The 23701-nt window shown below is 47.8% G+C and overlaps 1 protein-coding gene across 3 annotated transcripts in view; it reads right to left on the reverse strand.

Annotated features, from left to right (window-relative positions):
• Positions 1-23701, reverse strand: part of GAS7 (growth arrest specific 7) — an 80128-nt gene that overhangs the window by 42799 nt on the left and 13628 nt on the right. Inside the window, exons 1-2 of one of the 3 annotated variants that reach the window (XM_074555196.1) lie at positions 8718-8838; positions 5250-5373 (exon numbers count right to left, since the gene is read on the reverse strand). In XM_074555196.1, coding sequence (XP_074411297.1) covers positions 5250-5373; positions 8718-8750 — 157 coding nt within the window. In that variant the 5' untranslated portion in view covers positions 8751-8838. Of the gene's footprint in view, positions 1-5249; positions 5374-8717; positions 8839-23701 lie in introns of those variants that run through there. The other 2 variants (XM_074555195.1, XM_074555194.1) reach the window with 2 other exon arrangements.

The following is a 23701-nucleotide window of genomic DNA, read 5'->3' on the forward strand; positions in this document are numbered from 1 at the left end:
TTACGATCAAGATAACACAAAACCAGAAGTTCTGCTTTCCAGGAAATAAAATGCTGTTTAGTAAATGGGAAGGACATTACATAAAAGACAAGAAAAGGCTGGAATTAAGAACACACCACATAAAGTTGGCCTCAGCTGTGAAAGCAAGGCAGTAAGCCACACAAAAACTGGTGTCACAAGTACACAACTCATCTCTAATGTGATGGGCAAGGTAGCTGCAGTGCTATTGTTTGACTAATGCAAGAGGTATTGCAGCTGCAGCCCATCAGAGAATTTCTTCAGCATAATGAAATATTTTCTTGCTGAATCTACCACCCACACACAATTGAAAACCCCTCCTACAGGCACTGAGTAACTCATTAACCACGTAGTGGCTGTGCATTCTGGGCACTTTGTGCTTTGCCATGGCAGGGATGGCTCTGGATGTTGCACAAGGAATTACCCAGCTGTATTTGTCACTGGTGTACACTCATCCCTCCTGTGACAAGGCCATGCTCAGGAAACCTTGGGTGCACTGAAATTGCCTTGGGTTTCACTGTGCAGGCTGTATCCAGCTCAGAGGTTCTTACAATGGTTTCAGGATTGAACCTGCTTTAAAGGATGATAAATGTGGAGTGTTTGTCTGGTGGGATATCAAGGGGAGACAGACAGGAATGTGCTGTTCGTCACCTCTGCACATCTGTTTGTTCCAGGGTCACCTCAATTCCTTCATTACTGGTTCTCCCAGCATTTTTCTTCCACATAAGAACACTGTCATATATATTCTATTTATTTCTAGTTAAGAACCAATTCTTTGTGGGTTTTTTTTTCTGTAAAGACAATGAAAATTAGACCACACAACAACACATGGTGGAAATACTGTTACAGTCAGATAAGATCACAAAATCACAAAATAGTCTGAGTTGGAAGGGACCCAGAAGGATGATGGAGTCAGACTCTAAGGTGAGTGGCTCAAATGGGGATCAAAGCCACAACCCTGCCATTATTAGCACCCTGCTCTGACCAACTGAGCAAATCTCAGGGTCAAGATGTACAACAAAGGCAGATCATCCCAGTGTGGAAGGACATTAACCACTGCAAACAATGGTGACAATAATAGTAGTGCCTCACAAGAAGGGAGGCATCTGCTGTATTTTGAAGGCTCAGAAGAATGAAGATTTTACTTGACCCTAAAATCCCACTTCCCCTCCTCAGGAATGTGAATGGATATTTGTGTTACCACTTCTGAATAGTTCAAGCACCAAGAGCAATAAAACAATTTAAGCCAAAAAAACACTTGTGCACTGAGGCAGAGAAGATGCTGCACCAGGCAAGGTCAGAAAGACAAGCTGTTGAACAGACAGGTGACCCAACACCTCTTTTCTTTAGGAGGAGAGCACAGAATTACACACAGGGCTCATCTGGGGAGCAGCACAGAGCTCCACCACACCAAATCTTGTACACAGATGACCTTCCTCAAAGGCTGTGTCCCTCCCTGCTGCCATCCCAGCAGATGCTGTGGTGTGGAGCCCACCCTCTGCTGCTGCCTGAGGACATTCCTGCCTGATCCTGCCTTTCCCTGGAGAGCTCAGGGCAGGACAGTCCATGGAGGGACAGGACCTGCCCCAAAACACAGCGGGAAGATCCAGCACAGCTGCAAATGAGAAGCTCAAATGAAATGCTCCTCTGAACTCACATTAAGATTCTTTGACTCAGACAACCAGAAAAAGCAAACCAGCAGATGAGTGACAAGAGCCTGGTTAAACATGATGATTGTAAAAATTGGGGAAATACAAAGACAACAAATAAAGAACAACTTCCATTGAAGGCATTTGTCAGTTTCTATACTGATAAATATTTTCATGTAGTTGAGGCCTTACAGACTGAAACCAACAGGCCTGGCAGGGATTTCAGGAAGTCCTACTGCCCCTGCACTATACCAGAGAAGGCCAACCATGAATTTTCATGGTTTTGCATAACCTGCTCTGGTGATACAGACTCCCAGGCAACTCTGCACTCCCACACTTCACTCCCAACAGAGCTTGGAAGGGTTAGCTGTCCTGGCTGCAATTGAAATGTGTTCTAGAGATGAAAATTGAAGTGGAAATTGAAATGTTCTGGTGGTGACAGGCATTGCAAACAGCATTCTCCTGAATGGCAATTGATGCACTTTAAGCCTGCTTCCACAACCCTGCCCACATCTTTGCTTTCTAAGGGCAGACATCCCCAATCTCTCAGCATTTACCCACAGGCTATGTTTTCCACATCTTCCATCACTTTTGCTACTCTCTCCTGGGCTTTATCCAGCTGACTCACATATTTCCTGAAGTGTAGAGTCCAAACAAGATAAAATATTCCAGCTGAGGCATTATAATTTCCTTGTAAAGTTGGAGGCTTACTTCATGCCTCACAGACAACACTCCTATTTATACAATGGAAAATGCTGGCTGGTTTGTACTAGCACAACACTGCTGGCTCTCACTCAACTTCAGATCCTCCAGAGCCCCAATGTCTTCATCTGTAAACTGTTCCATTGCCTGTCTTTGCCACTTAATTATTTCTGGTGAAATCTCTGATCTTAAATGCATCTTTACTGAACAGCATCCTCCTATTCCAGAGTGATTGTGAATTCTGAGCCTGTTCTGTGCAGGAGAGAACACCGTGTTCCCTCCCAGCTCCAGTTAAAAGTTATATTTTGAACAAGTGCTCTCAATGTCAACATGCCATTCATCACCGGAAATGCTGCCTGGAATGGATTCTCGGGCAGATCACTGCAGGATTCCCTTTAGCACAAACTCCCCCTCGACAAGGGACCATTGATGACCATGCTCTGAGGATGAGCTGGCAAACAGTTTTGCAGCAGCTCATCGTAATTTAACTATGGTTGCTGCTTTGTTTTTCCCTTTAGTCAGCTTTCAAACTGCCTTTGTTGCTTTTAAGAGCTGTTTTCCCATCAATGAAATGCCTTCCTTCACACAGGTCTCCTTCCCACAGACCCTGCTTGGATGCTGGGTGAATGTTTAGCCGCAGTCCCACCCCATGAGCAGACCCACACCTCCTCTCACCAGAGCCTTTCAATGATGGAAGTGGCTTTAGGATTAGTCTGGTGAAGAGATTCTCATCTAAACAGAACTTGAATAAGTGATCCCTGCAGCAAGGCTCAGAACACAGAAACAAACCCCACTTCCACCCTTTCTCACACACTGTTATTCTGAGAACCACACAGCACTGCAATGGTTGAGAGCACAACCACAGGTGGGTTGGGCATTCTCCTGAGAAAGACTGGATGGAAGTGACCTCTGGAAGTGTTCAGCCCAGCTTCTCTGAGCAGGATCACTGCTAACAGCAGATCAGCCACAGCTCTGGCCAGCCAGTTTCTGAGATTTTCCAAGGACGGAGATTCCCCCGCCTCCCTGGTCAGCCTGTGCCAAAGTTACCCTCCCTTCCTAGAGGAATCAGAAATCTCCTGATTGCTGGCCTGAGCTCCCAGGCAGGATATGGCAATTGGCCTTTGTTATATTACTTGTAACTTTTCTGAGTGAAATACAAAACTGACTGACATTATGGAGAAATTTAGTCCCAGTCCCCCACCTTTCTGAGGCAGGGTCTCTGTGATAAGAGCTCTTATCACAAGAGAAACTGATTCTGCCTCTTACTGGTTTTACCTGGCCTCAACCCAGTGAGCTGGGTCCATCCCAGTGATGGCTCAGAACTGAGTATAATCATCTCCTGCCCTGCATTTGAACTGCAGTGGGGATGGGTATCTAAAATCCGCTGATCACCCCAGCAGTGCAGGGGATGCTGCCCACCAGCCAGAGCAAACTGTGCTTGGAAATGGAGGCAGAGTTAAATGGAAATGAACTTTCTTGATGGAGAGTCCTGAGATGTGAGTGCATCAAGCTCCAGTAAATAATGACTTAGCAAAGTCCTGGGCCAAAAGCTTCTGCAATGAAACACATCAGCCCCTGAACAGACCATGAAGTGCCCACTGCTCTCCTCTGTGAGATAAAGGAATGCCAGAGGCCACTCCTGATGGCTCCAACTTCCCTGTGAACAAGGTCAGCTTCCACTGTCCTCTCCTTCCTGTCACTCTGGCATTCTTCTTGCTACAGAAATGTGGATTTGCTGGTCACAAGACCCTGTTTTGCAATGCTGCTGTGAGCTCACGATGAGAGGAGCAGGTCGACACTGAGTCTCGGGTGAACTGGAGGTGGTACAAGTTTGACAGGTCTTGAGCAGGTGATAAGATCATGAGTTCAGTCTGCTTCTCAACATGACAGGGAATAGAACACACAAATACAGACTGAAAGCTTTGTCTGTGCTGTCCCAATACATGTGTTTTTTCTTTCCTTATCTCCATGGACAAGCTGAGTGCGACCTTCATCATTTCTGTTTTGCCCAATGGTGCTTTAGTGGTATCTGATGTTCTATCAAACTATTTTACATGGATGTGTATATATAGACATAAATACCTCCATGCAAAGGAAATAGGGAATGTGGTAAAAATTGTATCGTTAACAGTGTTTCAGATTCTAAAACATTTACGATAGGGGCACTTCTACTCTACACCCTCTGTCTTTTGTCAATGTTTCAGATATCTTCTGATGATCAGAATCAAGATGACAGAGTATCATAATCTTCTTGTATTTTCTTTCAGGTATGGTGTCAGGATCATGTTTCTCTGCAGCTACTTTTGTTATCAAAATCAACTATCAAGATGATTTCCTGAAACAGATCTGGGCTGGTATGGTGAAACATGTACTGGAAAGCTGTGCCATTCACATTTCTGAAAAATCCATTTGCCCAGGATTTTTCTCCTGGGAAGCTGAGAAGCCTCAGAGAAAAAGGAAAACGATTCTTATCTCATTTGCTTCTCCTGTGTTGTGCTCACATGCGGCATGTGTTTGGAGATTGTTTACCAACAGATGATTGTTTCATTGATTTTCTGGTGTCAGTTGTTTTCATTCACTGGTGTTTACCAACAGATGATTGTTTCATTGATTTTCTGGTGTCAGTTGTTTTCATTCACTGGCCAATCAAGTCCAAGCTATGTTGAGAATCTGGGGAGAATCACAACTTTTCGCTATTATCTTTTTAGCCTTCTCTAAGTATCCTTTCTGTATTCTTTAGTATAGTTTAGTATAGCATTCTTTAATATAATATGTATAATAAAATAATAAATTATCCTTCTGAGAATATGGAGTCAGATTCATCATTCCTTCCTTCATCTGGAGGGAACCCAAATCCAATGGGAAGCCACTCCCACTTACCATTTGTGAAGGTGTTCACGTAGTACCTGCGGCCCTGGGGAGACATGAAGCTCTGCCAGCCTGGGGGAAGGTGCCCGTTCAAGGTGTCTTCTCCTGGCTGAGGAGTTGCCTTTCTGGGTTTCTGCTGAGAAAAGAAAAAAAAAAAGAAAAAAACCTGTTAAGTCAATATCTAGATAACATAAAATCTAACCAGACACACAGCTGGAAGGAAATGATGTGGTTTGGCATTCTACAGATTCCAATATACCCAAAGAATTTCAGTCCATTTCTCTCTTCATCTGTGCTAGCTTCATACAGAACAGGAAACAACATTGCCCTGGAGAAATCACCCTTTGGGACAGAAATTAACCCCTCTGTATTTCATGTCCCAAGAACACGTGGAGCTGTCCAAGAAAATTACTCTGGTTGAGCAGAAAAATGCAAAACATGAAATGATCAAACGTCTGAGAAAGAGAGGCAGGCATCTGGCCCTCCTTTACCTTCCCATGGATACACCAGTGGGTCACAGCACTGATCATGGAAGTGCTGTCACAATTTATTTCACAGGGGCACCATCACCTGAACCACAAAACCAAACTCTGTCCCAGTAAACTCCTCTGGATGGCACGGAGTACTGGAACAAATGCTGGGACAGCTCCTCCACCATGGCATTATTGGTGCCCTGTTACTGTTTGCAAAAGCACACTGAAGAAAAGTAAATTCTGCAATGGGGGAGTGCACCAGATCCAGAAGGATTCAGCAGCAGGTTGGTTCCATCATATTCCCTTCATGGATATCTGACCTTGAAAACAACAAAGATACTCCAGACTATCTCTGCTGTGCATGAGCACCTCACAAAGAGGAGTCTGGGATAATCCAGCCCTGGGTTGTGTTTCAGAAGATCCAGATTTCACATATTTCTGTTGCACCCCCACTGTTTCTGTACCCAACACCTTCTTTTCCTTCTGGAACTGAAGTCCCTCCATTCCCACTCCCCCTTTTCCTTAATTTGACCCTACAGTGATTCCATGTGCCAAGCAGGTCACCATTAAGCTCAGATCACTTCAGGGGCCCATGGTGTTCCTCCACTTTGCACAGTCAGCACCAGAGCCCTGCCAGGACAGATATTAGCAGTTTGCTTAAGGGAAGCTCTGAATTGCCCCAAGATCCTTTCAGTCACATTTTCAGAGTGCTCCATGTGTCTCTGCTGCACTGCAGGAAAAGCAGAGCTCTTTCACAGGTGAGTGCTATGGCTGTATTCTTAAACTAAGAGACAGATGGGGATGGTATACAGTAAACACCAGAAAATGTTGGATGGAAACAGTATAAAAAGCAAATGTTTCAGCTGTAGTCCCTGCCAAAATGTGCATCATTTCAAAAAGCACACAAGCATTACATTTTGCAGTTGCTAATTCTTTTTTTTTGGTTAATAATATTTCTACCTTTGCTTTTGATTTTGCCAATCAAGAAATGCTGTGAGCACAGCAGTCTCTATCAATGACAGACAAGAGGGAATCTCAGCACTGCCAAATGCTGAAGCTCTTGCAAACAATGAGGAAACAGTTTGCTTTTATGTGCATGCATTGTGGTTTAGCTCCAGCCAGCAACTCAGCACTACACAGCCACCCACTCCCTGCCTCCCACCCCTGGGATAGGGAGGAGCACCAGAAAAAAAAGTGAAATTCGTGAGAGGAGAACAGTTTAATCACTGAAATAAAGTAAAAGATAATGATAATAATAACGATAATGATGATAATAACAAAGAAACAGGAGGAAACAAAAAGAGAGAGGAATAAAACCCAGGAAAGACAAGTGATGCACAGTACAATTGAACAGCCATACCCAGCCCTTCCCTGAGCAGCATTCAGCCCCTCCTAGCCAGCTCCCCCAGCTCTGTGGTGTGGAATATCCTTTTGGACAGTCCTGGCCTTGCTCCCTCCTGGCTCCTTCTGCAGCTCCTGCTGGCACAAGACACTGAGCCCTCCATTTAGGGTTGAGCACCAACTAAAACATCAGGGCGTTATCAACGTTATTCTCACACTGAATCCAAACTCAGCACTGTGCCAGCTGCTAGGAAGAAAACTAACTGTACCTCAGCTGAAACCAGGACAGCATGGAGTATGTGTGGATCTCTTCCCTTTGTTTGAGACAGGAATGTGACTCAGCTCACTGTCAGGCAGGACTCATCCCCCCACGGAGGCTGCAGAGGAAAATCCACTCAATGCTGGGACCACTCCTGTGTTAGAGCCCCTAAATGGTCCCAGTGCAACCCCCTCCCAACAACACTTGGACTCCAACTCCTACAGCAGCTTTAAAGGGAAAGAGGAACTGAAAATGCCATAGGGGAGGAACAGAAGAAGAAACAAAACGTGACTTCATACAGGTTTCCTCACAGAATCACAGAATCACCAACTGGTTTGGACTGGAAGGGACCTTAAAGATGATCTCATTCATCCCCCCTGCCATGGGCAGGGACACCCTCTACTATCCCAAGCTCCAGCCTGGTCTGGGACACTTCCAGGGATCCAGGGGCAGCCACAACTTCTCTGGGCAGCCTGATCCAGGCCCTCAGCACCCCCACAGTAAAGAATTTCTTCTTAATGTCTTAATCTGCACCTACCCTCTCTCAGTTTGAAGCCATTCCCCCTGGCCATATCACTACAAGCCCTATTCTCTTCATGCAGGAGCCCAGGATGCTCTAGCACAGATAGAGTGGGATGATGAGATCTGGGATAGATGCACATGGCCCTGGGTATTATAATTACAATGCATTAGTACATAATTTAGGCACACTCAGCAAGCCATCCTTTCAGCAATGAGAGTGCCACAGAGGCCATCGTGGGTAGCACATTGTCCCTTTTCTGCCAAAACAGGAGATCTGAGGAAAAGGAGAGATTTTCTTGCTCTGTTTTTCTCAGCAGACACAGCCCTGCTCCAGCCAGGCCATCTGCAGCCCCTTCTTTCACCAGCACAGCTAAACCAGGACCCTGTTTGCACACCTCTGTGGGAGAAGCTTTGGTTATTGTGGCATGGGACACAGCAAGGACAGGGCCATGGGACTGCACAGGTGACTGGCAGGCAGTGTTCCAAGAGGCCAGCTCCACATCTGGCACAGCTCCACATCTGGCACAGCAGCCACAGACAGGCTCCAGAGCTCTCCAAACCCAGCTCCCAGCAGGGCACGCCTGCTCCCAGCCACATGGGCCAAGGAAAGTGCTTAGAGGTACCCATGTGCAGATGCACCTCTTCCTTAGATCAGCAACACTGGGCTGTTACTTTGATTTCTTGTTCCTGTTTTAGGGGATTTATTGCCAGGATAATTTCTGAGAACAGTAAATCACAACAGAGGATGTCTGCATGGAGAGGAGAGGTGTCAGCAGAGAGCATTGCAAACCAGCAAAGAGAGAGCAGCAGGCAGGGACTGGAAAATGAAGAAAAGCTCAGCTTGAAAAGAATCTGCCAATCATGAGGATAAGTATCAGGGCTTACCACGGAGCTGTACACTTCTTGTGGTTCCTCCATCAAGATTAAGTGCCTCTTTCTAGAAGTTCTGCTGTATTCCAATAAAGAGAAAAAGGCAGGAGCCTGACACCCCTGCCCCAGCTCAGGCTGGGTGGGCTTGCAGTCCCTTCTGCTTTCTAAACCTTCCAACTCCCACAGAGCCTTTGAGCTCAGAAACGTTCAGGCCACTCCCCTCACTGTCACTGCTGGAAGTGTCACCAGCTGGTGTCACCATGGTGGTGGACAGGCAGATCTGGACCCAGAAAGGATGTCTGCAACACAGCTCGAGGAAACAGGAAACCTGAACAATGTGAGCAGCAAACGTGTGACCCCAGTGAAATCCTCCTCCATCTGTGCTGGGGGGCTGGAAAAGGGATCAAAGTGTCTCACAGAACATCAAAATCCAACAGCACAAGCACTTCTCTCCCACGAGATTTCCTAGGATGAGAATTGTGTGTAGCAGGGGAATATACAAGAGCCAGCCACCCAACAGGTCTGCTCTGTGGGACAAGGGATGGTTTTTGTCTGCTGCCTGCAGAAACACAGGGATGGAATTCTCCTGATAAATGCACAGCAGAGAGCAAACAGAAATGAGCAACAAATGGGCACTGGTGCTATTCAGCACCAAAGAGAGATGAGAGAGAGAGTTAGCAGAGGCAAGCACATGGAATAACAACAGATCTGTGGGTTTAACTCCCCTAATCCAGCACAGCAGCACTGACAAGAGACAGAAGGATTTGCTGTTTAGCTCAGAGCACACAAACCTGACCATTCCCTCTGCTTCTTTCCCCGCATCCATGCGCACTGGGCCAGGGATGGCAATGAGAGAACAACCTGTGTGGGCAGAGAGACACCCCAGAGGGCCACAACCCTGACCAGGAAATAAATAGTGTTCCATCTGTGTGCTGCTGTACACTGATGGTCTAGAAGCATGTCTGAAGAGAAGGACAGAAGGACAACTCAGTCAGACATCCTTGATGCTTCACATGGAGAAGAGCAGCAGCCAGGGGCTGCCTGGCAGAGCTCTGACATTTTTGGCTGGCTGGGCCAGCTCTGAACAAGGCAGCAGGGAGGTGCTGAGTGCCTATCCCACTCCATCTCTTCTGACTTTCTGACTGTTCTCCTTTTCTTTCCTGGAGTTCTTGATCAAGTTAGCAGCAGCACAACTCATTCTGTTCCTTTGGAAAAGCCCTTGGCATTGAGATTCTGTTCCAGGGGTGGAAAAAAGCCAAAGAGAGTTTTATGCAGCAAAGTGGGGTAACAGGGAGTTACACACATCAGTTCAATCCATGATGACTTGACCCTGAGGCAAGTTCTGCCTTGCTCAATAGAGGAAAATGACTTCCCATTTTCAAACTGCAGGAAATCCCCATTCTCCTTCAAAGAGGGATCCTAGGGAGGAAACATCTGTGTGTTGACAAGGCTGAGCTCCCTGAAGATGTATGGGCTTGCACAGTGCTCACACCAGGAGCAATTCCCAACACACAGCCCCAGGGAAAGGAAAGCAAAACAATCCCAAAACCACAAATTCAGGCCTAGAGCAACCTGATCTAACTCTGAACAAGGGGCTGGACTAGAGGCCTCCAAGAGCCCCTTCCAATTTAAATTTTGTGATTTTGTGATCCTATTCCAGCAGAGCATGCAAATGAAGAGGAGCCTCTGGCTGTGGGACAGGACTGGAGGGCAGCATCAGCACAGCCACCTGCTGCTGCCACCTGTGCAGTCACACTTGCAGGCCCAGCAGCACAAGGAAAGGCCACAGTGCCCAAACAAGCAGTGCTGGAGGATCACTGGTGACAGAAAAATGGGCAAACCATGGAGGGGAAACTCCCTGCAAGGAGCAATGCAAGGATACAGCATGAATGGATGAATCTGCCCCAGAGCAGCCTCTGTGCTGTGGGGAACAGCTTGTTCTGCACTGATAACACTGAGCTTATCTTTCTGTCTAACTGCAGTTTGCATGATCACTGAGCTTTGAAAAGGTGTCTGTCAGTCCTGGTGCGGAAAAGGCAGAATCACAGAATGGTTTGGGCTGGAAAGGACCTCAAAGCTCTTCTCATTCCACCCCTATGCCATGGGCAGGGACAGCTTCCACTATCCCAGGCTGCTCCAATCCCTGTCCAACCCAGCCTTGGACACTGCCAGGGATGGGGCAGCCACAGCTCCTCTGGGCAACCTGTGCCAGGGTTTGCCCACCCTCAGAGTGAAGAATTTCTCCTTAAAAGCTCATCAAAACCTGCTCTCTGTCACTCCAAAGTCCCTCTCCAGCTGTCCTGGAGCCCCTTCAGGTACAGAAGGGCGCTGTATGGTGCAGTTAAAGAAGAGGGGTCTGTGTTTGGCTCCAGCTGATGCCTGTCCCAGCCTGAGCCCTGGCTCAGGACAAGGCCTGAGGCACCCCCAAACCCCTCCGCCCTACCCACAGCCTCTCTGTGCCTCATACTTTGAGTCATTCTGTATTTTGTTCATTTTTATGCAATCTTTCTTGCTCAACATTTGGTTTCCATGGAGTCACACACACTGTGTGAAACAGACTTATATATAGAAAGTGGAACGGGTCATATGATCGGTCCTGGTTGCCATGGCAACCAGCACAGCTCCCCTCGGGCTGAATAGGATGGCACATTCTGCTGGGGACAAGTCACCCTCCATGGGTGGCCCTGCCCTGCAGTGCCATCCCTCTGCTCTGGGCACCATCCTCCCATGCCACCAGAGGCCAGTCCCCCTCCTGGGCTGAGCTGGAGCATCTCAGAGTGCTGAGGTTGAAGCTGTGTGCTGAACCATGCCCAGCACATCCCCACATTCCACTTTAGCTGGGCAGCTCTCACTTCTCCCAGTTTTAAAAACCTCCTTGTGCTAATAAGCTTCCTCTGTGCTATGGCACTCTGCTTCACTCCTTCTTCTTCGTAAATAACTCCTGCATCTCCCTGCAGCTGCTGTCTGTGACCTTGTTCACAGAGGTTCTTGGATGAGGGAAGAGAATGTTGACTCTATATTTCAGACGGCTTGATTTATTATTTTACTATATATATATTACATTATAACTATATATATATATATATATATATATATATATATATAACATTATACTACAAAGAAATAGAAGGAAAGGTTTTCTCAGAAGGCTAGCTAAGAATAGACTAGAAAAGAATGATAACAAAAGGCAGCTCTTGGACTCTATCTGAGATAGCTCGGCCTTGATTGGCCATTAATTATAAACAACTAAGATGGGCCAATCAAAAATCTACCTGCTGCATTCCACAGCAGCAGATAACCATTGTTTACATTTTGTTCCTGAGGCTTCAGCTTCTCAGAAGGGGAAAAAAATATTAAGAAAGGATTTTCACAAAGAGATGTCTATGACAGCTGTCTCCTTGGATGCCATCTCTGCCACCTTCCCAGCAGCTGCAGGTGGCTGTGACAGGAGGGAAGGGTGGCCAGCTCTCCCATATCTCTGCACTCCTCTGTCTGGTTTGGCTCTGGAACACAGTGTGCATGCTTCCCAGCCAGCTCTGCCTGGTCCCCAGCCAGACCCACAGCTGCCAAAAGCCTCCCTTGTCACCCACCCAGGTCCCTGGCTGTGGCACAGGCATGTGCCCAGCACTTTGCTGTAATGTAAGGCACATGAAAAGCACTGTGTTAGCAGAGAAGGAGCCTTCTGGGAGTAGGATATTTTTCTCCATCAGTACCATAAATGAGGGAGAAACAAGCTGCTTCTGAAGGTACATGACCCAAGGAGATGGAGTGGGTGATGTTTTCTGCCTCAGCGCTGTGTGAGAGACCAAAATGCGTGGGAAGAGAAATCCTCTGACCTGTGAATCCCATCCTGACCCCTTCAAAATAGGTGCTGTCAAACCAGAAGGGAAAAAATCTGAGTAACTGCAGTGCAGCTCAGCCCTCTCCCTCCCTTCCCAACATGTGCCTGGTGCACAGAGCCATGTGCCAGACTGGGAAGGTCCCAGCAGGGAGCTGCAGCTGAGCCTGGCCCTGGTGGGTGACGTGGGGCTCCTGGCACAGGTCTGCTCCGGATCCTGCCACAGACGATGCTCACTCCCTGGCACAGCAGCACTCAGGGAGTGCCTGGCTACAGCAATCACTGGGCTTGACTGAGGAGGCAGGTTAGGCAGGTGTAAGGAGTAGGAAGCATAAAAATAATGGCAGGATTGAGATTCAGTGTGGAGAAAGAGCAGTGGGAGTGGGGCCCTGATTTGAAGAGGGTGGTTAGCAAAGAGACAATAAAAAGCCTTTGATAGCAGGGATTTGGGGGGTGGTAAGGGAGCAGGAGGGTGAGAGGAGCCTGCAAAGGACAGCCCGGCTGTCAGCCTCCTCTGCCTCTTGCTCTGCCTGAGCTCTGCTCCCTCTCCTGTGCTCCTTTCTCTGGCTGCTCTCAGGGGGTGACAGCATTCAACACTTTGTGACAAGGGTGCAGAGATCTGGCACTGAAAGAGCAACCAAGAAGGGGGAGATGAAGCACCACGCTCTCACCAGGTGCCAAAGATGATGGACAGCCACATGGGAACAGTGTCTGCTCTGAGAAAGCTCATCTAGAACACGGTGACCATAGGGAGCTCAGGAATCACCCCCAGGAAAACACACAGTTGTTTTTCCCTTCTATGCTAACAGACAAATCATTAATGAACAAATCTGTCCAATTCCCTTTGAGCAGCCCCTCTCCTGTATCCAGCTGAGCCATGCACAGCCAGGTGATGGCCAGACTGACACTGGACAGGAAAAAAGCTGTGGGTGGTCACATCAGGCAACCATGAGGATGCAGCTTCTAAAGTACGGCCCTGGAAAGCCAGTGAGGGGTCCTGTAGACAGACTGCTGCAATATCAGGAAAAATTTCTTCACCAGAAGGGTTGTGAGGCATTAGGAGAGGCTGCCAAGGCAAGTTGTAGAATCACTGTCCCTGGAAGTGCCCAGACAGTGAGCAGGTGTGGGGTTTAGGGACATGGTTCAGTGCTGGGTTAATGGGGGACCTGATGATCTCAGAGGACTTTTCCATCCTTAGGGGATCTGTGATTCTGTGAAGGGCCCAGCTCCACAAACAACAGAGCAGAGAGAACAGGAACAGAACACAGAGAGCCAGTGATAGGAGCTGAGATAATCTAATCTCACAAACACAGCACTCTGTGCAGTCACCCCTGTGGTGAGAGCCATCAGGGCCTTGCTCTGGGGTGACAATCATCACAGAGAGCCACAGGAAAGGTTCTCCAGACCACTGAGGGACAGAGGGATGCAGGGATGATGAGGGGTGGGTGGTTAGAGGAAAAAACAAAGATGGGGAAGGGATGAAACCAGTGAAGGGTAGGAGAATTCAAGGGACCAGTTAAATAGGCAGCTGGTGATGACATTTGTCTGTCTATGCCCTGACTGGTGGCTGCAGTCTGTCCTGTCTAAGAAACAGGTACTGAAAAGGGGCAGATGTTGGCATCAACAGCGGCCTTGGACACTTCTGCGGGGAGTCAGCACATGAACCACCCAGAAGTGAAAAGTCCAGTGAAAGAATGCCAGAAGGCCTGGGCTGATGCCTCTTACCCATTCCCAAGCATATCTGTGACCAGCTGCCCCCTGAAACATGGAGCAAACCCTCCCAGCAGCCAGTTCCCCTGAAGGAATCCAGGAGTTTTTCTGAATTAGCTGTAGTCTTTTTCCTTCTTCCCCAAAAGAAATACAGAAGTTAGCACACTCGCATTCTGTTTTCCTTTCAGCACCAATGTTTCTTGCTGTTCAGAGAGTTAACATTTGGAATCTCCTTTGCCAACCAGCAGAGTGGCTATGGGCTCTGGAGGTCCAGGCATGGTTCATCTGCCAGGACACAGCCAGCACACTGAGTGCCCTGCTCTGCTGCTTTTCTGTCATCAGAAAATGAAGCCATGCTGTCTCCCTGCCACAATGTCTCAAAAGAACAGGATGTGGCCAGCTGGGACAAAGCTGATTTCTCAAGAGATCCAGAGCTGCCATGAGCACAGTTTCATGTTTCTATGCAAAAGCTCTGCATGCTGCTGTGCAAACTCAGCCCACTCCAATGTGACAGAGTTTGACATGAAGTACTTTGGTCACAGCCCCATCCCCTCAGTGGGATGGACACCCAGAGCTCTGCTACAGGCTGTCAGAGCTGCCTCTCCTGGACACTAAGGCTTCCCCAAGCAGGGGTTATCACACCATGGCTTGGTAGGGTAGGAATGGGCAGAGGAAGGTGAAAGAGTGGGGGTGAGGCACATGCCAGCCCTCCTAGAGCCCTGTGCTGTGCCAGGGCAGCCCAGGAGCAGCAGGAGCCCTCCTGCCTTCTGTGGAACCTCCAGTGCTCCAGGGGAGCTGAGCTGGGACCTGCAGGCTGTGTCAGGAGGGGGGAATGGCCACTGAGGACACTGACCCTTCCCCTGACCAAGGGCTCAGGGCCCTGCAGGGCTGAGCAGGGCGTGTTTGGTCACCCAGGGACTCTGCAGGAGCCAGAGAACAGCAGGAGATCCTGTACTCAACCACTGCAATGACATGTGGATTGTAAGGCTGTAAAAGCCCAGGGATTCCTTTGTTCAGGGCTGTTTCTAGCACTGTACCACTCAATTATTAAGTTATTATCTTCCCAGAACTGGATGCCTTTCTGCTGTGGGAAACCTGGAGCAGAGAAGTTTTTCAACAAGCTTCACCCTTCTCAGGAGGGATGTGCCACTCTGTCTCTGACACCAGCATCTGGTATGAGGCAGAGCACCAGGGCCAAGTACTCTGAAGGGCTGTGTTGTTCTGCCATCCAGGGACAACAGGGCCATTGTTGAGCAGACCTTGTACTGTCAGAGTCACCCCCAGAAGCACAGAGAGTCACAAGCGCAGACCAAGCCAGCTGCAGCATTACTGCTTGTCTCCAGTTTGGAATGGCCTGCCGTGGGGACAAATCCCTCCCTGGGTGACTGCAGAGCGTGGCACACCAGCGAGATGGTCAGAGGCAAGGGAGGCAGCCAGGGAGCTGGGGGCATGCCGCCTGCTCCAGGTGCTCTGCCCCTGAAGGGTGACTGGAAGCAGTTAAAAAATAAACTCCCCACAGATTAAATTGGCTGTCTGATCCCCCTGCCTGGGCTGTGGCATGAAAAAGGGGGGTAGAAAAGTCACCCTCAGCAGGCTTGAGGGCAAACAAAGAGCTGGGCAGCATGGCTGCCTTCTGGAATTCTTGTGCCTGTGAGTGCAGCTGAGCTTGGAGGAATGGAACATCTGGGAATAAAGCCAAATGTTTTAATGTGGGGCCTCCAGCCTGTGCACTGCAGGCAGCTCAGCCTGGCTGAGTGCTCTGTCTACCTGTGCTGCAATCCTCCTGCTGCATCCTCTGCAAGCCCAGCAGCTGGATGCAATTCCAAACAATGCAGCTCCAGCATCCTCTCTCCCATCTGTGCCAGGGCATCCCTTCATGTGCTTCATTTCTCACACATCACTAGGGTTTTAACAAGCCACACTACTGCTGGGTTCTGCAGCTTCCCAGACACAATAAAATCACTTGATAACAACTAATAATTAGTGTCCTTTCAGGAAGGAAGGGATTCTCCCTTAAAATAGAGACTCCCTCCCACATGCACACACAAGTATGCAGAGCAGAGCTAAGGCACAGCAACCTCAAACCTTGCTGCAGTCATCTGCCAAAAACATGAATTTACAGAAACACTCCGGAGCAAGTAATGCACCTATAAGTTAGAAAAGCAAGTAAAAGCATCATAGATAAGTTTCTGGAGATCTTGTCATGTATTCTTCTCATGGGAAGTTAATAAAAGGACATTCTGAGAGTGTCCAAAGAATAATCCCTGTTAGTTTTCTGTATTTATCACAGAATGCTTTGGGTTGGAAGGGACATCAAAGCTCATCCCACTCCAACTCACTGCCATGGGCAGGGACACCTTCCACCAGACCAGACTGTCCAAGCCCTGCCCAACCTGGCCTTGGACACTTCCAGGGATAGGGCATTAATTTATTTAACCACTTTTAAAAAGCCTTTAACTAATATTCTCGCTGTTAGGAAGAATGTTGGACAACGTGCCTGAGAACCCTATGTTTAATGATCCACATTTCTGATAATTTTATTATAATTACTATCTAAAACCCCATGAAATTAAAACAAAATTGCAATAGTTAGCTCAGATTCTGTTCCTGGCCCCAGGCCATGAGCAATCTTTTGGCATATTATAGTTACACTTTCCTCTACTTTAAAATGAAATTTGCTTCCTCCTGTTGCTGTGGTTGGGCAGTTCCCTGCTTTACTACTTTTTCAAGCAGCAACCTTTTACTTACAAACACCCTCAATTCCTCTTGAATGGTGTTTCCCTGCAGAGGAAATCTGTTCCCTGGATTAAACGGCCCTCCATGACCAAAACTTTGGGAACCTCAGATGCAGAGAAAGCAGCGAAATGGCCAAGACACAAAGTGCTGCCAGATGCACATTCCTGCGCCCTCCCTTGTAATCTCTCTCAGGCGTGGGGAATGTGGCTGTTGTGCCTGTAACCCCGCAGCACAATGCACTCACACAGACACACCACCTCCATTTTTTCATTTCTGCTGCTGCTACAAATGTTATTAAACTAGCAAACAAACAAACAACAAAATAAAGCACGGGAGGGAGGTCATTCTGAGCCCTTGGCATGCCTGAAGGAGGCTGCAGGAGCTGTGGCTCACCCTGCCTGCTGCTGCGGCCAGACAGACAGACAGACAGACAGACAAGCAGCCAGGCAGACAAACAGGCAGCTCTGAGAGCAGGGGATGCGGCCATGCCTGCTGGCAGGACAGGGTGGCACAGGAAGGCCAAGGGGCTCTGGGGGCAGTGCAGAATGCTTGGTGCCCCTCTCAGCAGGGATGCAGGCTCCAGCAGGGCTCAGCAGGCAGGGAGAGCCCCACTGACACCAATCCCTGCACCTGCAGCAATTCCAGGGCCCTTCTCTGAGGATGCCAGTGTGGGGCTGCCTCTGTACCCTGACAGGAGACTGATATAGCCCTCAGAAAAACGAAAATCTTCTCTACCAGGCTCAGCCACTCTGGGGGCTGCTCAGGCAGGACCACAGCTATCTCTGCCTGCCTGCCCCAGTCCTGTCCCACAGCAAGATGTGGGCAGCCACATCAGAGCTGTTTGTTGGCCGAGATCAAGGCCAGCCTGTGTGTGACACCCAGGTAAAGCAGCCCCAGGTGGGCAGAGCAGCAGAGGGTCTCCAGTGCTCTGCTCCCCTCTTCCCTGTGCTCCTGGAAAGAACTGAGCTGGCTCTCATCAACCCAGCAGCACCAGCAGCTCTCTGCAGCTGCTGTCCCCTCTCCAGCACCCCTGCACAGTGGCTCTGCTCCCTCTGGCCTTTCTGATTTGGAGGAGGACACAAGCAGAGGACACCTGTGTGTTTCTCCCACATGCAACCTTCCCAGGGCTTTAATGTGAGCAGCCATTTCACCAGACCAGGCAATGAACTGAATGCCTCTTATCTCTGGCTGAAATTAAAGGGTTTGTTCACATTTACCTTCTAATTAGTGGCCTACCTCTGAGGTAAAAAACCTGTTTCTTGTCCTCACAGCTGCTGCTCCTGGCCCTCCACACACTGAAAGGAGCTCAGATCTCCTTTTCCTGGTTTGGCTCTTTTTAATGAAACTCCATTCATCTGAGAAGAAGAATATCCAGGTCACCACATTTGTGCAGTGGAATTCCTTCAGTCCTGGTCCACATAAAAACAGAATAACACTGAAGGCAGCACATTGCCAGTGATGGGGAGGACTGCAGAGATGAGGGATGGCAAAGGCAAACCTCAGGGAAAGGCTGGGAGTGGCAGCAGTGACAGCTGAGCAGAAAACCTGCTGCTGGGACAGGACCAACTGCACAGGGGTCAGGTGCATGCAGAAAAAAAAATGGAGCAGGCAGAAACACCCAGGAAATATCAATTCAATATTCAGCTTGGAAAAAGCGCAAATAGGAGCAAACAGCCCTGAAAAAAGCCAGCAGGGGGAAATCACGGGGAACAGTTATTGATGGATTTTAATTTTCTCTGTGCAGTAACTGAGCATCCTCAGAAGAGCACAATGAATGTCACTGGGTCCCTCCACCCCCTCTCTTTTCCCAGTCAGTCTCCTATCTCACTGGATAAAGATGCTGAATAAAATGGCCATTTTAAAACTGCCTGGCACCTCAATCCCTGGGCTATCCTGCCAAGAGGACTTCCAAGCATTTCCAACGTGGTCCAGACACTGCTGCATACTCCTGATTCATCAAACCACACTCTCAAAGCAGATAAAGAAAATCTATTGTTTTGATAGCTCTACACCTAGCAAGTTAATCTTGTTTATGGAATTGGGGATTTCAATATCTGTCTTCCTCCTATGTCCATTAGAGCATATCATTACCTGTTACTGCATCAGTGAATTTGAATAATTGTAATACAGAAACGTCAGAAGTCACTGGGAATGGGAAGCCTTTGTGCATGTAAGAGAAGGAACCTTTTAGACTGCTTTTAAATTAAAAAAAGCTGCCAGTTATTCCTATGACAAGCAGAGAAGTGTAGGCGCAGAAGTAGATAAAATCAGCAGAGAAACATTAGCAGCAACAGGAAATAGTTTATAAATGTGTATTAAGAGGAAGGCCAAGTAAAAGAACCAGTGGAAGCTCGGCAGAGGAGAGCTACCCATGAATGACCATGTTCAGGATACTCAACAAAATGTTATTTATTAATAAAGCCCTCCATCATCAAGTTAATACCAGCAACAAAGATTTCATCCTGCAATAGGGTAAGAATAACTTGGAGAACCCTGAGATTGATAGGCATTTGAAGAACTGGCTCATAATCTCAGAGCATTTGCTAATTTTCTCTGAGAATCCATGGAAAATCTAGTCCAAAAGAGAGTAAAAACTGGAGATCTAGGAAAAAACCGACCTGAACAGAAAGAGAAAAAAGTAGTTTACTAGAGGGCAGGAATAAAGAATGAAAGGGGAGTGTCTTGGACATGCCAAAAAGAAAAGGGGGGGGTTTATTTTCCCATCCCTCACAGGAGAGAGGAAAATGAATTTAACCTGCAGATGGGAAGGTTCAGGATGGAGCTGGTATCAAAGCCACAGTAAAGGTTGAATTTCTTTAAAAAATACCAAATAACTCTTTATAAGAAATGATGTAGGTATTATTCAGCCTTTCTGAAGCAAAGGAGTGAGCCCGAGACTGGAGTATAAGGTACACATATGTATCCTCAGCAGCTGTTCCCAAAGATTACACCATGCTGACATTCCACTGGGACATGGCTTGGAATGGACACGTTTGATATGAAAATAGAAACATTATTTAAAGTATGACATCATGCATTAAAAAGAAAATAAAACCTAATAGAAATAATCTCATGATTTAATAAGAAAATGTTGCTTAAGAAAGATCAACACTTGGAGCTGAAAGTTAAGAATTGGGGTGGGGATGGTACAATTTTTCTGATTTTTTCTGATTATTTCTGATTATTTTCTGATTATTTTTTCTGATTATTTCTGATTTTTTTCTGATTTCTGGTATTATTAAAGGTTTCATTCACAATGAAACCTTTAATAATACCAGAACAGCAAAGGTGCTTTCTGGCCACCTTGCACTACCTGGACACCTTCACCTCAAAGAGCCATAAAGAGATCATTCCTAGCCTCTAAACCCTCTCCACATGAACCTCTGCAAGCTTTTGCATGTGAATTACAGTAGTATTTGCAGCTGAGGTGTTTTGAAGCCTGGGACTGCAAAAAAAAGATTAAACCTAGAGAAAACAAGAAAGTTCTGTTGAGTCTGCCAATTATATTCCACTACTTTAAATGGGATTTTTAAGTCCATGGGGTTTTTAAGTCATCTTTTCTGAAAAAGGTAGAATTCAATTTTTTAATCTACACTTGACATAAAAATAAATGATCACAAATTTCCAGATCACAAGCTGCTACCCTGTGAAAAGCATGAAAAAGCCAGTATTGCAGCACAGCCTCTGGAACAGCTAATCCAGCAGCCATGGAAACACTCTTTGGATGTTACCCAGAGCACCAAGCTCCTACAGGGTCCCTTCTGTCAGGAGCTCGTCCTGCTCAGGGCACCTCCCTGTTTGTGCTACTTCCCTTCTGAGACTTCCAGTGAAGTCCTGGGGAACCTCCCTGTGCCACCTGTGGTGCTGCACCCAGCTGCCTGAACACTTGAACACTTGTGCTGGGCTCAGGCAGATGCAAGGTGGGGGAAAAAATACCAAACTTATGGGAAAATTTAATTCAAACCCAAGAGCTGCTTTCTGGGCTGTAAAAATCATATTTGCACCTTCTGCTCTGCTGCAGCAGCCTTGTTTGTGGAGGAGGGAATGGGGAGGCTGAGCACAGCTCTGCATTTGCAGCAGGTCCCACCTCCTGGACACCAAACCTTGGCCTCATGCCCAGGAGAAACGCAGGAGGATGCAGAACAGATGCTGAATTCAAGCTCCAGATTGATAACAACACCCTCAGGCTCCTGCTCTCTGACTTAGCAAGAGAAGAACAGCTTGGCAAGACACAAAAACTACATCTCAGTTTGGTTCCTTGTGGGGATTGCCATCCAGCCTGTTTGAGCACATCCACGGGCAGAGCTGCTCCAGCCAGGACTGCAGAGCTCAGCTGAGCAGGTGCTCACAGCTCTCTGATCACCAGGGAGAAGAATCCAGCTCCTTCAGCCTGGACACCTGAAAAAGCACTGGAGAGTCTGACCTCAGGAGTTTCTCTACCTCAGCTGGCCGGAAAAATCAGTGTTCTGTCTTTTTGAAATAAGGATGAGCTTGTTCTTGTCTGCAGGATTAAGAAGTTCCTGCCCCAAGGCTTCTCACCTGTCCATGCTGGAACACAGCAGCACAAACAATCCTTGGAGCTTATGAGAACCTGCCATGCCCCTGGACACCCTGTGCTGGCACTTCTGGTGGCTCCTGGGGCAGCAGGATGGTGACAGCACACACAGCAGCTCCTGAGGAAGTGTGTGGTGCTTGACTCCATGCAGAGAAGAAGAAACTGCAGCCATGTCCATCAGTTTCTGCCCCTGAGCTGCTCACCTGGCACAGGAGGTTGGTTTATTCTCCTCTCCTGGAGACTGAAAATGATCCAGTGACACCAAACACACACAGCCCCCACCAGGCAGGGAGGAGCCCCTGCTCACCCCATCCCAGGAGATTTCCACTGGTGTGACTGTTCGCAGGGGTCCAAGGATGAGGGAAGAGATGAGGATCTGACTCCATGTTTCAGAAGGCTGATTTATTATTTTATGATATATATTAAATTAAAACTACACTAAAAGAATAGAAGAAAGGGTTTCATCAGAAGGCTAGCTAAGAATAGAAAAAGAAAGAATGATAACAAAAGCTCGTGTGTCAGACAGAGTCTGAGCCAGCTGACTGTGATTGGCCATTAATTAGAAACAACCACATGAGACCAATCACAGATGCACCTGTTGCATTCCACAGCAGCAGATAATCAATGTTTACATTTTTTTCTTGAGGCTTCTCAGCTTCTCAAGAAGAAAAATCCTAAAGAAAGGATTTTCCATAAAAGATGTCTGTGACACACTGGCGAGCTCTGGGCAGCTCCTGCCAGGCATAAACCCACACCAATCCCCCCTGGAGAAATCAGCATCTCCTGCATCACCTGCACAGAAGGGCTGGACTCCTGTGTCAGGAGGTGGGAGCAGCCCTGTCAGTGCCCAGGCTCTGGTGCCACCTGTGCCACCTTTCCCTGTGTGCTCCAGCTGCTCCAGCCCCATCCAGAGCAGCACAGGACACACTCAGCATTCCTGGAGACCAGGCTGCTGCAGCCACAGGGGAGCAGGGCAGGCACTGGCAGCCAGCAGGGTCTGGCCCCTCTGCCCACCCTCAGTGTCCACTCTGGACAGGTCCTGCTGCTCGGTGGCCTCGGGAGCTCACACACACAGAAGCCACCCCCGGAAAACACCAGCCCTGGGAGCTGCACCAGTGCATGGGGGGAGGCTCAAGAGGCCTTCCTGGGGCTGCTGCTTGGTGCAGATGAGGTTAAGGTACCGTGAGAGGGTTAAAAGGGAGCCCAGAGCATTGCCATGTCTTCACCTGCCCAAACACCCTTCTCACAACTCTAAATATTCCTGCTGCTGAATTGGAACAAAGCTTCCCAGCAGCCTTGGATGTGCAGGATGGCACTGCCTGTGCACACCTGCAGCCCCCAAAAGCAGTGCCTGCCTTTCCCACCCTCACTGGCACTCGGAGGGGTCAGCAGAGCAGGGCTGCTCCTGCTGCAGCAGCTCTGGGCTGCTCATTCCACGTTCCTGTCACTGCATTAAGGGGAAGAAGTTGGTAGGATTACAGAAGGAATGTTTTTTGGTGAATTTTGCACAGCTGCAGGATCTCACCATGTGAAGAAAAATAATACCTGTTTTATTTGAGGGAAATCTGAGAGGTTATCTTGGGTTTGGCCTCCCTCTAGGAGTTGTCTTGCACGCTTAAACGTATTGAATCTAGTGCCTAATTAATCCCACTCTGCTACACAATGGCAGCACACTTCAGTGCATTATATCATTATAATAACATAGAGAACTGAAACTATGCTGTAACTTGTGTTGCTGTTCCTCAGGCTGGGCTCCTGACAGAGGGAACCTCTGGAGCTGAAGGATATTTTCTCAGCAAGCTCTGAACAAAAGTTGTAAATTTCAAAAGTGGAAATGTTACATTTCAAAAGTTGTAACATTTCATGATCTCCACTGAAAGAGAAAAGTCTTTAGACAGGAAACAGGGCTGAGATCAAAATTAGTGTTACAGGAATAGCTTTCAGATCTGGCCTGCTCTTTTCTGGGGTGGTAAATTTAACTCCTTCCACTGAAGATATTGCCTTACTACTGCTGCCTTACTAGGAGCTGCAGCCTAGCACAGAGAGGGGGAAAATGAACAATAATGAAGAATTTATACATTTATAAACACAGCCATTTTATTTAGTTATAAATAAATAAGAAGAAACTGTGGAAGTTTCTTCTTCTTTCACAGCCTTAAG

The sequence above is a fragment of the Zonotrichia albicollis genome, chromosome 19, assembly GCF_047830755.1.
Source record: "Zonotrichia albicollis isolate bZonAlb1 chromosome 19, bZonAlb1.hap1, whole genome shotgun sequence".
In the NCBI taxonomy this organism is placed as follows: domain Eukaryota; kingdom Metazoa; phylum Chordata; class Aves; order Passeriformes; family Passerellidae; genus Zonotrichia; species Zonotrichia albicollis.